Below are 12,836 nucleotides of genomic sequence, written 5' to 3'. Positions count from 1 at the left end.
GTTTCTATCTGCTGATATACAACTGGCTTTTCTTCTTTGAGTGCTTCACATAAAGTCAATGAACACAAACAAATAAAATAAATGTGACAAAAAAAAAGAAAGAAAGCTGCTGTTTATTATTCTGCACATTAGAAATATCCATGCTGAGATAAGGAAGGGCACAAACTGTACCCATGGAGTGGCAAAACATGACAACAATGAAAAAAGACGTACAGTTCCACTGATAAACATTGTTTTTGACCAAATACATTCAAATGATAAATGTTAGCCAAGAGATAAGACACCAATAAAACACAGTAACAGCAAATATCACATTTTTGTGCTCCTTTCTGCTTTGTCTTCTTGTGGAAAGGAATCCGTCTCAGGATGTTTTTCTATGGGTTTTCTGTAATTATAAACAAAACCGTCTTGTTGTCAATTTCCTTTGGTTAAATAAAAGAAAAGTGAAAGCAAACCCTATAGAAACTCACATAATTTCAGCATGGTCCTGAAGTTCTGTGTTGCGGGTTTCAGGCAGCAGCACGCAGAGACCTCCGGCAATGATGGGGATGGTGCCGTAGATCAGCATGGGGATGGTGTGATGGTAGACGTTCAGGAGACGGATCAGCGGAGCCAGGATTCCCGCTACACGTGCACACATGGCGTTCAGACCTACGCCATTCTGTCTGACAGGACAGCGAGGATTCAGACTCAAATACATTTTCTACAAACTGATTCTTAGTTTTGTCTTTGGGTCTTTTGGACCTTACCTCAGGACAGTTGGGTATAGTTCAGCAGTGTAAACGTAGACCGTAGAAAAGCTGGCAGTAGCGGCAAATTTACCCACAACAGCAATGACTGTTGCCACAATGGGAAGATCTGACCAAACAAAGCGGAAATTAATACTTTGTCTTTATTTATGTTATTTAAATAAAAGTCCAAAAGTCAGTGAAGTAAGCCAAGGACCTTATTGTATACATCTGAAAAGCATTGCTTAAGACACTGTCAACAACTTACATCACCAAATTTAGGAAACCTTCTTCATTGTGAGGGAAATCATGATGCTGCCTCTCTCCCAGTACCATTGATCTACTGAGATCAGGAGTCTGAGATCTCTTTATACCTCAAGAGTAACACCATGATGTCAACAATCAAGCCATACAACAAGCCACATCCTGACAGGATTCCCGACAGGACTCCGATGGTGTGATAGGGTTAAGGTTAGTCACAACCACCAAGCCACCTGGTATATGCATGATCCAGGTCATGGGTGTACTAGCCCAACCCTTGATCCAGGGCTTGATGGGTTGCTATCATGATAATACATTTCCATGACCTTACCCAGAAAGTTTCGTACATGATTGTATCCACTGCTCTGTCCTGTTTGAATCAAATCCCCAAAGCCGGGCAGACACTGAGCGACTTTTTCACTCGTAGTATTCAGCTCCATCTCACACTGTACGACTTCCTAACACAACACCTCAGACCTTTTGAGTCTGAAATCCCTGGAAGACCCGGAGACTGTTGTGTTGTTAAGTAATTTGTCCTTCAGGCTTGCTGTAGGTAAGAAAGACGAAAGAAAGGAAGTAAAAACGGTTTTGCGATCCTAGTATAAACACAAAAAAGTCTCTGTCTTAATCCTTGCAGTGTGTGTAAAAATAAAAAGAAGCGACGTGTGTTGACACAGAAATACTCGTGAAGCCGGGTTGGTGCATGCGCTGTGTGAGGCGTTCTGGTGCTTTTGGGTCGGAAAGCTGCTTTATCAGTGTGATACCCTCTTGAGGGACAAAAATGATATCAAACACGCCTGAAATTTGGTTGAGTGCACGATTGCTGATTGGGAGATATTCGTGAGGTGTTAATTGCCTCTCGTTACCCCCTGTATACTACACAAGGCACAACGCAAGTCTCTTCCCAATCTCAAAGATTCTTGCACGAAGGGAAAATCCGCTCAAAAAAGTCTTACAGTGTCTGCCCGGCTTAAGAAAGTACTGCACTCAACCCTCTTTCTGTCTTCGACCACCTGTAGACGGGGCTTGGTTTGATCTCTGATTCTTCATCACGTGTTGTGGCAGGTCCTTGGACTGGTCCTACATCAAGGTCATTGACTGTAAATTGGGTTTGAGGACCCCTCGTGGTCGCAAAAGCCTCCAGGGCATGCTAATCGGACTCTGTCTGCTTGGAGCTCTGATGATCTTTGACCTATCAAGCTCTTTCCTACACAACGTTAAACCAGCTCCTCTCAAAGATCTCAGATCCAGCAAAGACCATTCTTGGCCAGATTTTTTTCTGCATCATAACCAGGTCTTAATTTAGTGTGAATGGGGTTTAGTAATGAATACCATGAAATCATGCCTGATGTTACAGATAAAACTTTATCGAATTGATGACAATCTTTAAATTACCGCTTGGTATAGCCAGGATCCCAAGGCAAGCCAAACCCCCAAACACGAGCACTCCCGCTTGACAACATTTACGGCCAAAGTGCTGGAGGAAAGGCAAAATTCCCAGACGTGCAGGAAATTCCACAAGGCCAAAGATGAACTGAGTGAGGTAGATATCCAGACCAAAGTTGCCAACATTGAGGCTGAGTCCATAGTACATCAGACTTGTTGCAAACCTGGTAAACACAAGGGTTACACCTAAGTAAGTGAATCTAAAATGATAATGATGCATATGACGAAACACTCACCAGATGCTGCTCATGATGAAAGCTCGTTTCCTTAGGTAGGCTATCCGAAAGATGTCCAGCATAGTCCCTGTTTTGACGGTACCTTCAGCCTCCAGCTAAAAATGTATGTGCTGTTAGTAAGCAGTAAGACTTTGAAATGTTTGATTTGGTTCAGCGTACTTTCTCCAGCATCTCCTCCGGTACGGTCCTCTTGTTCACCTTAGCTGCTCTCCTTATAGCCTTAATGGCCTCCTTCTTCCTGCCCTGAGTAATGAGCCAGCGAGCTGACTCGGGCAGAATCCTAGTTGACAAATAACCCTAGAATCACAAACTGTAATGTAACATTATTATTTATCTTCCACACCTTTTATTTTCATTAGAACTGTCTAAGAGGGACGACTAACCAGTAGAAGATTCCCAGAACCGGGACAATGGGGCTGAAGAGGACCAGCTGCAGGATTCTCCAGTCTCGGATGAAATATGCTATTCCTGATAACATAATCAGTCCAAAGGGAAAAAACGAGTGGCAGATGATAGTGCAGAGGGCAAACTTGGAGGAGTCACTCCATTCTCCACCTGCAAAATATTGGGATGGATGCATCAATTTCTGTTTCTCGTTTAGCATGTTTGTGTTTTCATAATCTATTTAGGTTTTAGTGACTTTTAGTTTGCGTTTTTCAAACAGATTTGTTCCGGGTTGAAAGGCACAGATCATCAAATTTCAACTTGCAGCTAACTGCAAAGAGTCATAAAGCTCTATGGAAACAACAATAGAATGCTATTTGAATTATTTAAAGGTTTATTAAAAAATTGCTTTTGCATTCATTCTGATTCAGACCCTGTGCACATGTAGGTGGGTTTCCCATAAAAGAAGGATATTTTTCTACGATTTGGCCCATCATCCACACGAAAGTGAAAATAAACACCACCCAAAAGGATTCTTTCAAAAACCCAAACCAAAGTGGAGATTTGCTAATTCTCCGTTGTTTATGTAAATAACCGGTTTTCCCTGCAAACAAAAATGGATTGACATCATGTGCAACCTGTGTTTTTACAAGCTCAATTACTGCTCTATGCAGAAATCTCCAGGTGAAAGACAACATTTAGGACAATCATATCCCACCACCTAGTAATTTGAAGCATCCAAAGCCTATTTCTGACTGAATCTGGCATGGATGTGGTCTGGTTTCTGTATGGCTTTAATAAAAAAAAAAAAATCAAAAATCATTTAATTCAATCAGAGCACTCACACTGGCTGTGGTGTAGTGTGGATTCCAGATGTGAAGCTCCTGAAAGTTTCCACACAGAGACTACTTTTCTAGAGGCCGCATGCAGATTATCATGAAGTTGAAGAAATTACACGAGCCTGACAGGAGTTGAGACGTATATTGGTACACTTCAAACATCCATCCATCATCCATTTATGCGAAATCGGGTCGCGGGAGCAGCAGCCTAAACCAAGAAGCCCAGATTTCCCTCTCCCCAGCCACCCGGGCCAACCCTTGTGCTCCTACTAGTTTATAAATCACTCAATGGCATGGGACCAAAATACATGTCCAATCTCATTCCTGTATATACACCCAGTAGGGCTCTGAGATCCCTGGGAAACAATCAGCTGGTAGAATCACGGGTCAGAACAAAACATGGTGGAGATGCATTTAGTCACTATGCTGCTCACATGTGGAATCAGCTTCCCCATGACCTCAGATGTGCCCCTACCCTAGTGTTGTTTAAAACACAACTAAAAACCCTAATGTACTCATCAGCCTTTAAATGAATTGTTTCCTATGCGGTGTCATCTCCACTGTAATCTGCGCTGTAACTTTATCTTCTCCTTTAGCTCTAAACTGTAATTCTATCTGTGTGTATTTTAATTTGTGTTTTTATGTTGTTTTCTGTCATGACTCCCATCCTTCACCCTCCTCTGCCTCCTCATTTAACCTTCATTCAGCTCACCTGGTCCCTTCACCAAGCTCCTGACAAGCTCTGTTTCCCCTGGCAACCACAATCAACTCCATTCTTCTCGCCTGTTCCTGTCATCAGCTTCATCCACTTCACCTGCTCCTGACTCCTCAGCTCATCTCACACACCTGCTTTCCCTGCTATAAAAGATCCATTCAGCTACCCAGTCATTGCCAGATTATTGAAAACATTTGCCAGTAAATTCTCCAGCCATCCACCCTGCCTGATCTCTGCCTCCGGACCTCGTTCTTTGCCTGACCCCTGCCTTGTATTCTGCCTGCCACCACGACCTTCGCCTGTCCTCTTCCACGTCTCCTGCCTGTTCCCCGTCTCTGCATGTCCGATCTGGTTTTGACCTTCGCCTCCTCTTCGACTCTGTCTCCAGCCTTGCCCACCTCTGGTAACTCCACAAAAAATAAAATACCTTTTTTTCATATACTTTTACTGTGTTTGGCGTCATTACGGGTCTTCTGAGTTCTGCTCGTGACAGTTTTCATGTCCTGCTAATTGTAAAGCACATTGAACTGCCTCTGTGTTTGAAATGTGTGCTATAAATACAGCTGCTTTGCCTTGCCTTGCCTCTTTCGGGGGAAACCCAAGGCATTCTCCTGACCAGCCGAGAGACGCAGTCCCTCCAGCGTGTCCTGGATGTCGCTTTAGGCCTCCTCCTGGTTGCATGTGCCCAGAAAACCTCACCAGGGAGGCGTCCTAACTAGATGCCCCAGCCACCTCAACCGGTTACTCTTGATGTGGAGAAGCAGCAGCTCTATTCCGAGCCCCTCCTGGATGACTGAGCTTCTCACCCTAACTAATTTTGGCTGCAATCTCCTTCTTTCGGTCACTACCCAAAGCTCGTGACCATTGGCGATCGTGGCTACGACCATAACGTAAATCGAGAGCTTTACCTTCCAGCTCAGCTCTCTCTTCACCACAACAGACCGGTACAGCGCCCGCATCACTGTAGAGGCAGCACCAGTCCGGTTGTCGATCTCGACCTGGAGAAGGCCTTCTACCCTTTTCTGACTCAAAACCATGGTACAAGATTTAGAGGAGCTGATTCTCATCCCAGCTGCTTCAAACTCGACTGCGAACTGCTCCAGTGAGAGCCGGAGATCACTGTCCGATAAAGCCAGCAGGACCACATCCTCTGCAAAAAGCAGAGACCCGAACCCTGGGCCACCAAAACAAATCCCCTCAACAGCTTGGCTGCCCCTAAAAGTCCTGTCCATAAAAGTTATGAACAGAATCGGTGATAAAGGACAGCCTTGGCGGAGTCCAACACTCACTGAGAACGAGCCTGATGTGCTGCCGGCAACGTGGAGCACGCTCTGATCTCAAAATTAAATCTGTGTCCCATTATTCATTTGTTTTAGTATTAATGATGGGGATATCAGTTCACAGATGTACGATAATTCACATAATTTTTACATCTTTAAAAGAATTATGTCAAATTTCTAATCATTTAGTGCTCCTGTGGGAGAAGATATCCAGAGACGTTCAGCACCTGAACTGCAGTCGGTGTGAATTGCAGTCCTTTCAACAGCCGTTCGGAAAGCAGACTGCATCCGTATCACATTCGGTGTGAAACAGGCTTAAAAGTGTTTCACTTGTTTAATCAATACATTTCCAGTGGTCTCTAGTAGGAATGAATGTCTTTTAAGTCGTACTCTGGGGGGAAAAAAAAGACCCAGTATGCCTGTTTCAGGAACTAGAAATGAGCCACATCAGAGTTGAGCTTCAGACGACAGGATTTGGAGTCTTATTTCCTGCAAACATGACTTGCATGGAATCACAGCTTTTACCCCTCGCTGGTAGAGAACCAGAAGAAAGTTCAGCTGTGAACATCGTACCTACCTATGACAAATGCGTTGCCAACGATTCCAGATACAGAAATGCCACAAACAAACTTGAGAGCGATGTAAATGTAGATATTGGGTGAGAAAGCAGTACCCACACCGAATAAGAACAGAAGAAGATGTGAGAGCAGGACCACGAAGCGTCGGCCGAATCTACGAAGACAGCAAAATAATATATACTTTACTTTGTGTTTTTTAAAAAGAGCCTCAAAATCAATGCTGGTTTTCTCTAAATGCAATCTGGAGCAGTTTTAGAAAATAGCAATAAACAGAAATGCTAATTTGAAGGCAAAGATGATGTTAATTTCCTAAAATTTCAGACCTTATTTGCACAAATTCAGATTAAAGAATATTTTCGTTTTCTCTCAACCTGTCAATAAAAATGTAATGTGAATGCAGCTGGGTTTCCTGTGGTTGGTGAAGCGGTGGTTCATACCTGTCAGCCATCTGCCCCATGACAAACGCTCCAACCAGCAGACCCGCCATGTAAATAGACTGTGATGCTTCAATAAGACTGCTGCTGTCACACACCAGGCTGAACTGATGACACAGAGAACACACTCAACAATATCTGGCTCCAATGATGCTGTGCAACAGTGAAGAAAGTAAGTCCTGCTTAAAATTAGCGAGTTTCTAATTTGAATAAAAAAATTTAAAAAATCCCTAAAATCTTCTTTCTTTGTGTTTGTAAAAAAGTGAATTCTTTTTTTCTTGAAATAGAAAAATTATTTATACAGTATATATACGTACAGGCCTATTTTCATGTGATTTATTTACAGTTCTGGACTTTGATTTGTTCATTTTGTTGCCTAAAAGACAGCCAGGACAAAATTTATTTCATAGCTTTTCAGGGCCTGCAAATAGCAAACATTGTGACATCATAATGCTGCCACCACCATGCTTAACAGTTTTACAACCAGTAAATAGTCTGTTTTATTTCATTATGTAATTGTGTAACACTATAACAGTAATGAAAAAATAAAATTGGCTCCTGCCCCTTGTAGATTCTCCATCAGAGGGCAGTAGACATACAGGACTGGATATGGCTGTTCGTAATGAAGGCACTAATCCTAATACTCAATTTAGAGACTTTAAAGTGTGATGTGTCTTTTCCCTGGTGATAGGGTGCAGTACATACCTAAATCATTGCAAGTAAGCACCATTTTTGTGTTTGAGGAAGACCTCACCAACGGATAGCGGGCCAAAAATCCCTGAGAGCACAGCCTCCAGCAAAATAACAAGCACATCAGACTCCCATCCATCACTGGCAGCGAGTGAAGAGGTAAATGTGTAAAACAACAACATTCATGAATGCTGAAAGTTTTGCAACTGCTTGTTACAAATTAGTAAATTTGTTTTGTCCTCACGGGCTCCTGTAGAAGGAAACATGGCCCAGAGACTTAGACCCACTCCCATGTATTTTAGACCCTTTTGTGGTTAAATGTTACAAAGCTGCCAATATTTTTCAACAGTTTAATTTATTTTAAAACCATTTTGATGGGTATTTCCAGAGATTAATAGTAAAACAAAGGGTTTGATGTGGATTGTGTGTTGATTAATCCTATTTAGAGTTTTAAAGCTCAAACCTGCTTCATTAGTCATTATGGCTTTCTACTTATCATTTGTAATACACACATTTAGATTAGTGTATTTAATATCTGCCATTTTCAAACAAACATGTCTATTTCCTTTCTAATATTTATATGCTAAATAAGGATGTTTATTTGTTTGCATTCTGTGATGGTCAAAAGTTTCTCCTACCTCTGAAACAATACTGGAGGCACCTTTGGTCAGCTGAAAATCATACCCATTGGTGCATCCTGTTGTTGAATTAATTCCATACTTTTCAATCTCTTCCAGATCTAGTTCCACAGGTGTGAACATTTTACAACTCTCAAACATTCCATCTCTGTTCACAGGGATGGTGAGGTTCTGCTTCTTGTCTTTGGTTAGGTTGGACCCGCCACGATCCAAAATCCAGTCGGTGTTGCAGTGGTGAGGGAAGTTCACGCCTGTAAAAACCTGTCCGATCACATCAAACGCTGTAAATAAGCTGGTGAGGCACAACGCAGCCACCAAACGTTTCTGAAACAAGCCAAATTCTCCGATCTCTTTTAGGATCTGAGCAAAATTGCTCATTTTTGGTGTCTTAATGTCCTCGGAGTGGAGCGGAGACAGATCTGGGTTTAGGCCAAGTTTACCCACTGACAGTCAACTCAACTCCAAGTTAATGTTTAACCCGACAATCGTGATTTTATGACCCGTCAAAATTGCTAAACAAGCGTTATGTTACATTTCTGTTTAATCAGCAGCTTGTTGTTATTCTTTAATAACCTCAGAATACAGATCTGAGGTTTAAACAAAAACCATTTGGTCATAAATCCTCCAAAGGTAACAGCAATCATATAATAAAAATGATGAAAACAGGTAAAAAGCAGAGAACTACCCAACTGTCAGCTGGTTTGCATTGACTCCTTTTGTTAATTTTATTCTCAATATTTAAAATAACTAAGGAAAAAAAATCAAGACCACCGATTTTTCCTGGATTTGAGGCTGAATTTTTAACATTTTCTTTTAAAAAATAGATCCTGTACCTTCTTCATGGCTGCTAAAACTTACAATCCAACAATCGAACAATATTTCAGTCATCGTTCATCTTCGATAATAAAAACTAAAGTAAAGCAGCCCTTATTTTTTAACAGAAAAACATCACCGTGGGAAAGTCAACAACCTCAACAGATTAGACTTTACCAGATTGATAGGCTAATGGCTAGTCACATTGGTACAAACGTTTCTGGTGTCCTAAAGCCACTCTTCAATCAAAAAGATCAGCAAATACAAAATTACTAACTTTTACATGAATTCGTATTCACATAGACTCCAGTGTTTACTTCCAGCAGGAATTCGCCACAGAGCTAGCTCCTGAAGCGATCCAGGCTGTACTTTTCTTCCCAGATCTCATGTTGGCATTTGACTCTTTGACTCCATCCGAGCTGCTGCTGATGCTCATCTGAGGATCATCTTCATCATCACCACCTTACAATGCTGCATCGTTGTTGTCCACCTGGTGATCCTTTGGCCTCTCATGTGATTCATTCTCTAAGGTTTTGCCTCAGACCTTTATTGTGACCTTTACCCTTTTAGCTCTTATCCCTCAGAGTTCTCAGCTATATTTTTTATGGGGACTCTATGATGACTAGACATCCAAAACACTGGTCTGCCCACTCTCCAATCCAATTTTTCTGCGCTTTGTAGTTCCCAGATAGCCTGTGCCTTTAAATAGTTTAGTTAAGGGCATTGACCCGAGGGTCTAATCAGATTGTGTGCAATTTTTAAAAAGTTTTTCAAAGCAAGCATGCTTGAGACTGAGAGTCAGCGTGTTTGCCCCGAGTAAAGCCTGCGACTTAACCTGTGCTATTGTTGTGGCAAGGCAAGATTAAAACAATGAATGAGTCAAGTTTTAAGATAACAAGGGTAATAAATCTGAAGGTACAGAGAGCAAGGTAACAAATACAGTCTTGATTATGAAACTGGTGCATAATAATATGTAATATTTTAGAAAAAGTACAGCACAAGTGAATAAAAACTCAAAAGTTTGATTTTATTTCCTTCATATTTGCTCAAAATACATTTATGTTTCTGATTTTTTCCCAGATACGTAATGCTGCTGATGAAAAATTTCCCCCGAAAATGCTAAAGATTAAAAAAATGTCTGACCCAAATCCACAGTCCTTATGAATTTAGCATTTTACCATTTTCAACTTTAAAGAAAAATAAACAAGCAAATGTAAGTGACGGAATTCATTATTTATGACTACAAAAAATCCCTGTTATTTTGTGTAATAAACACTTATTTTATTCAAAATTAGATCCACATCACTCAATTCTGATATTAGGTTGTTGCAAATGTATGTGTAAACACAATCAAACACAATAAACTGTTGCATGAATTAAAAAAAAGTTGGTGTGTAAAGGTCGGGCAGTGATGACCTCATGGTGTCTCAAACACAACATCACTAATGTTCTGTCGTCACAGTCACCTTCTCATCAGCTAAAGATATAAAAAAGAACATGTTACTTATGAAAATCAACAAATGTTAACAGATATAATAGTTTTTTTTTTCAGTCTTACCAGTATGTACTTTTAGGTTTATGCCTCATGTTCATTGTCCACCATCTTGGTTTAACTCTTGTAAAGCCACTTGTTCTTGTGCTGAGTGTGTCCGAAGCCCTCGTCATAGTTCCCCTTTCTCTTGAACAGTTGTTGGTAGTGAAATATGCAGTAGAATTCCCCATTTAAAGGTGTGAAACTGTGCATGCTACAAATGAGCACAAGTTAGAAACAGCTAAAGTTGTTCAAAAGGGATACATCTGATTTCTCAGAGAATCAGGGAAAGATACTCATGAAGGAGTCAAGCTAAACTCTAAATTTCATGACTTTTATGTACACTTTTAACATATTTTCCATCAGTTATTTGTATAGGTTTTAGTCATTTAAAGGTAGAATATGTAAGAATTTTACTGTGAAATGATCACAAAATAGTCTAATGTTGTGTTGAGAGAAAAGGGTACATTGAAAAAGATTTCCCTCTCAGCCAGCTGGGTGGTGGTTCTCCTTTTAAAAAGGCCAAAGAGAGACAAAGGGTGTTTCTCAATGTCAAGGCGCCTAGCCTTGCGAGGCGATGTCTTGCAAGGCCAGGTGCCTTACTTACGAGGACACTGTCCTTCCTTGGTCAAAGAAAATGGTCATAGAACAGACTTGCATCCTGTGACCGTGGCTTCCATGGCGGTTATGCAACGTCACGTGACACGGGAGATAATGCTATATTTTATACGTATTAGTTTCAATATAAATATATAACGAGCCTTTTACTTTTTAAATTGTGTATATGTTTATTAAATAAAAAATAAAAGGGAGTTACTACCCGCTAGCCACCGAAGCTGCAACTACTAAGCAACTAACCAACAATAGATAACTTCTTTGGATCTAAAAAAAAACAATTTTAAATTAACTGACTTAGTTTTAAACCTGAAAATTGTCCCCAAAGTAGCTGCTGGCTTCTGATCCGCCGTCTTTTTGAAAATACCGCGGTGTATTGTGGGTCTTTGACCAAGGCTAGGCTACAAGACACCTCCCGTGTATCCTTGCTCAGCTAGCTAAACGGCTAACAAACGGAGAACACATGCCTCGGTACATGAACATTGGAACAGCTTGGAACACGTCTTGGCAGCTCCCGATGATGTATCTCCTAGGCAACCGGGGCAGGGCCAAGACATCAAGGCAACGTTCATTGGCATTGAGAAACACCCAAAGTCTTTGTTTTCAATCTGTAATCCGCTGCGCCAGCATTTGTGATTTGGCACTAGCCGTCAAAACGCAGCAGTGTTTTGTGAGGTTCCTAAGCCAATAAAAAGGAGCAACCTCAAATATATTTTTTGTAACCCTAAGAGAGCAGAACAACTTTTAGTTTTACTCTGGGGAAGAAGGCTACAGGCTAATGTAGAGCTAACAATGCTAACGGTAAATTAGAAACAAATAGTCAGCTCTAAAAATATCTACCAACAACCTCATATTACAGTGAAATGTATTCTTCTACTTACTGTGTGTGCCTCATCTTTGCTTGTCTAGAATCTTGTGGCACAGAGCCGTAGCTTGCTACAGCCATGAAACTCACAAAAGAGTAGTGAGAAAGTGACTAGTTTGTTTGAATAGCAGGTTGCAGTAACCAGATTTGACCACAGGATGTCACTCTTTCTTCATTCTTACATAATGCATCTTTAGTTACTCTTGGTTTTGAGACTACTTTGGTCACAGAAATGCTAGATGTGATAATTAGCAATACTATTTCCATCAGTTAGGAGAAAACATAAAACATTTTTTAATTTCATAGACTGATAAAAAGAGCAGTAAAATAAAGATAAATAAAACATCTAAAACGATGAACAATTCTAGGTTTCAAAGAAAGTCTTAGTAGACTTGTTGTCTTTTATGGGTAAAAATTAACAAGGAAACGTGCACTTTCTATTAAGTAAAGTACCGTTGAAAAGCAACCTTTGCAAATAAAACAGCACGAATAGTTATTCATTACACATTATCCAAGTTTGAATGAACCCTTTAAAAATCTATTAAGTCAGGGTCATTATCTAGAAGCTCAAGGTGTAAATATAGACCCACGTTATGTTCTCCACATAAAAAACAAGATTTTATGTGTTCAAAAATTGGACCGATTTATGCAAGACTATAGGAAATACTCATATTTTTATTGCCAGTTTTAAAATTGAAGACAGCATTCTAACTGAAAAGTATTCAATTTGTTGATTATCTTACAGTTGTAACACAAACATGAAAAATAATTGATTGGTATTTG

At 40.5% G+C, this 12,836-nt stretch overlaps 1 protein-coding gene across 2 annotated transcripts; it reads right to left on the bottom strand.

Moving 5' to 3' along the window:
• Positions 1-94: 94 nt before the first annotated feature.
• On the bottom strand, positions 95-12,796 carry LOC107382816 (solute carrier family 22 member 13). 2 transcript variants are annotated; one of them, XM_054751207.2, is made up of 11 exons: positions 10,601-12,796; positions 8,230-10,519; positions 6,905-7,008; positions 6,467-6,621; positions 3,055-3,226; positions 2,831-2,951; positions 2,672-2,766; positions 2,385-2,599; positions 750-858; positions 471-665; positions 95-385 (listed from the first exon to the last, which is right to left on the bottom strand). In XM_054751207.2, the coding sequence occupies exons 2-11, from the start codon at positions 8,605-8,607 to the stop codon at positions 310-312; spliced, it is 1,620 nt and encodes a 539-aa protein (XP_054607182.2). In that variant the 5' UTR covers positions 8,608-10,519; positions 10,601-12,796; the 3' UTR covers positions 95-309. The 2 variants fall into 2 exon arrangements, with proteins under 2 accessions (XP_054607182.2, XP_054607183.2); XM_054751208.2 differs by lacking the exon at positions 95-385 and having other exon boundaries at positions 527-661.
• Positions 12,797-12,836: the final 40 nt, after the last annotated feature.

Source organism: Nothobranchius furzeri, chromosome 7 (assembly GCF_043380555.1).
Source record: "Nothobranchius furzeri strain GRZ-AD chromosome 7, NfurGRZ-RIMD1, whole genome shotgun sequence".
NCBI lineage: Eukaryota > Metazoa > Chordata > Actinopteri > Cyprinodontiformes > Nothobranchiidae > Nothobranchius > Nothobranchius furzeri.
Note: the sequence above shows the minus strand (reverse complement) of the source record. Positions and strands in the feature narration are given on the sequence as shown.

What these genes read in the sequence shown, in the direction of transcription:
- LOC107382816 (XM_054751207.2), bottom strand. Translation starts at nt 8,607, where the DNA reads ATGAGCAATTTTGCTCAGATCCTAAAAGAGATCGGAGAATTTGGCTTG. An exon ending in CCTCCAGTATTGTTTCAGAG is followed by an intron (nt 7,009 to 8,229) that starts GTAGGAGAAACT and finishes CTGTGTCATCAG; the next exon opens with TTCAGCCTGGTGTGTGACAG. An exon ending in CGGAGGAGATGCTGGAGAAA is followed by an intron (nt 2,767 to 2,830) that starts GTACGCTGAACC and finishes ATACATTTTTAG; the next exon opens with CTGGAGGCTGAAGGTACCGT.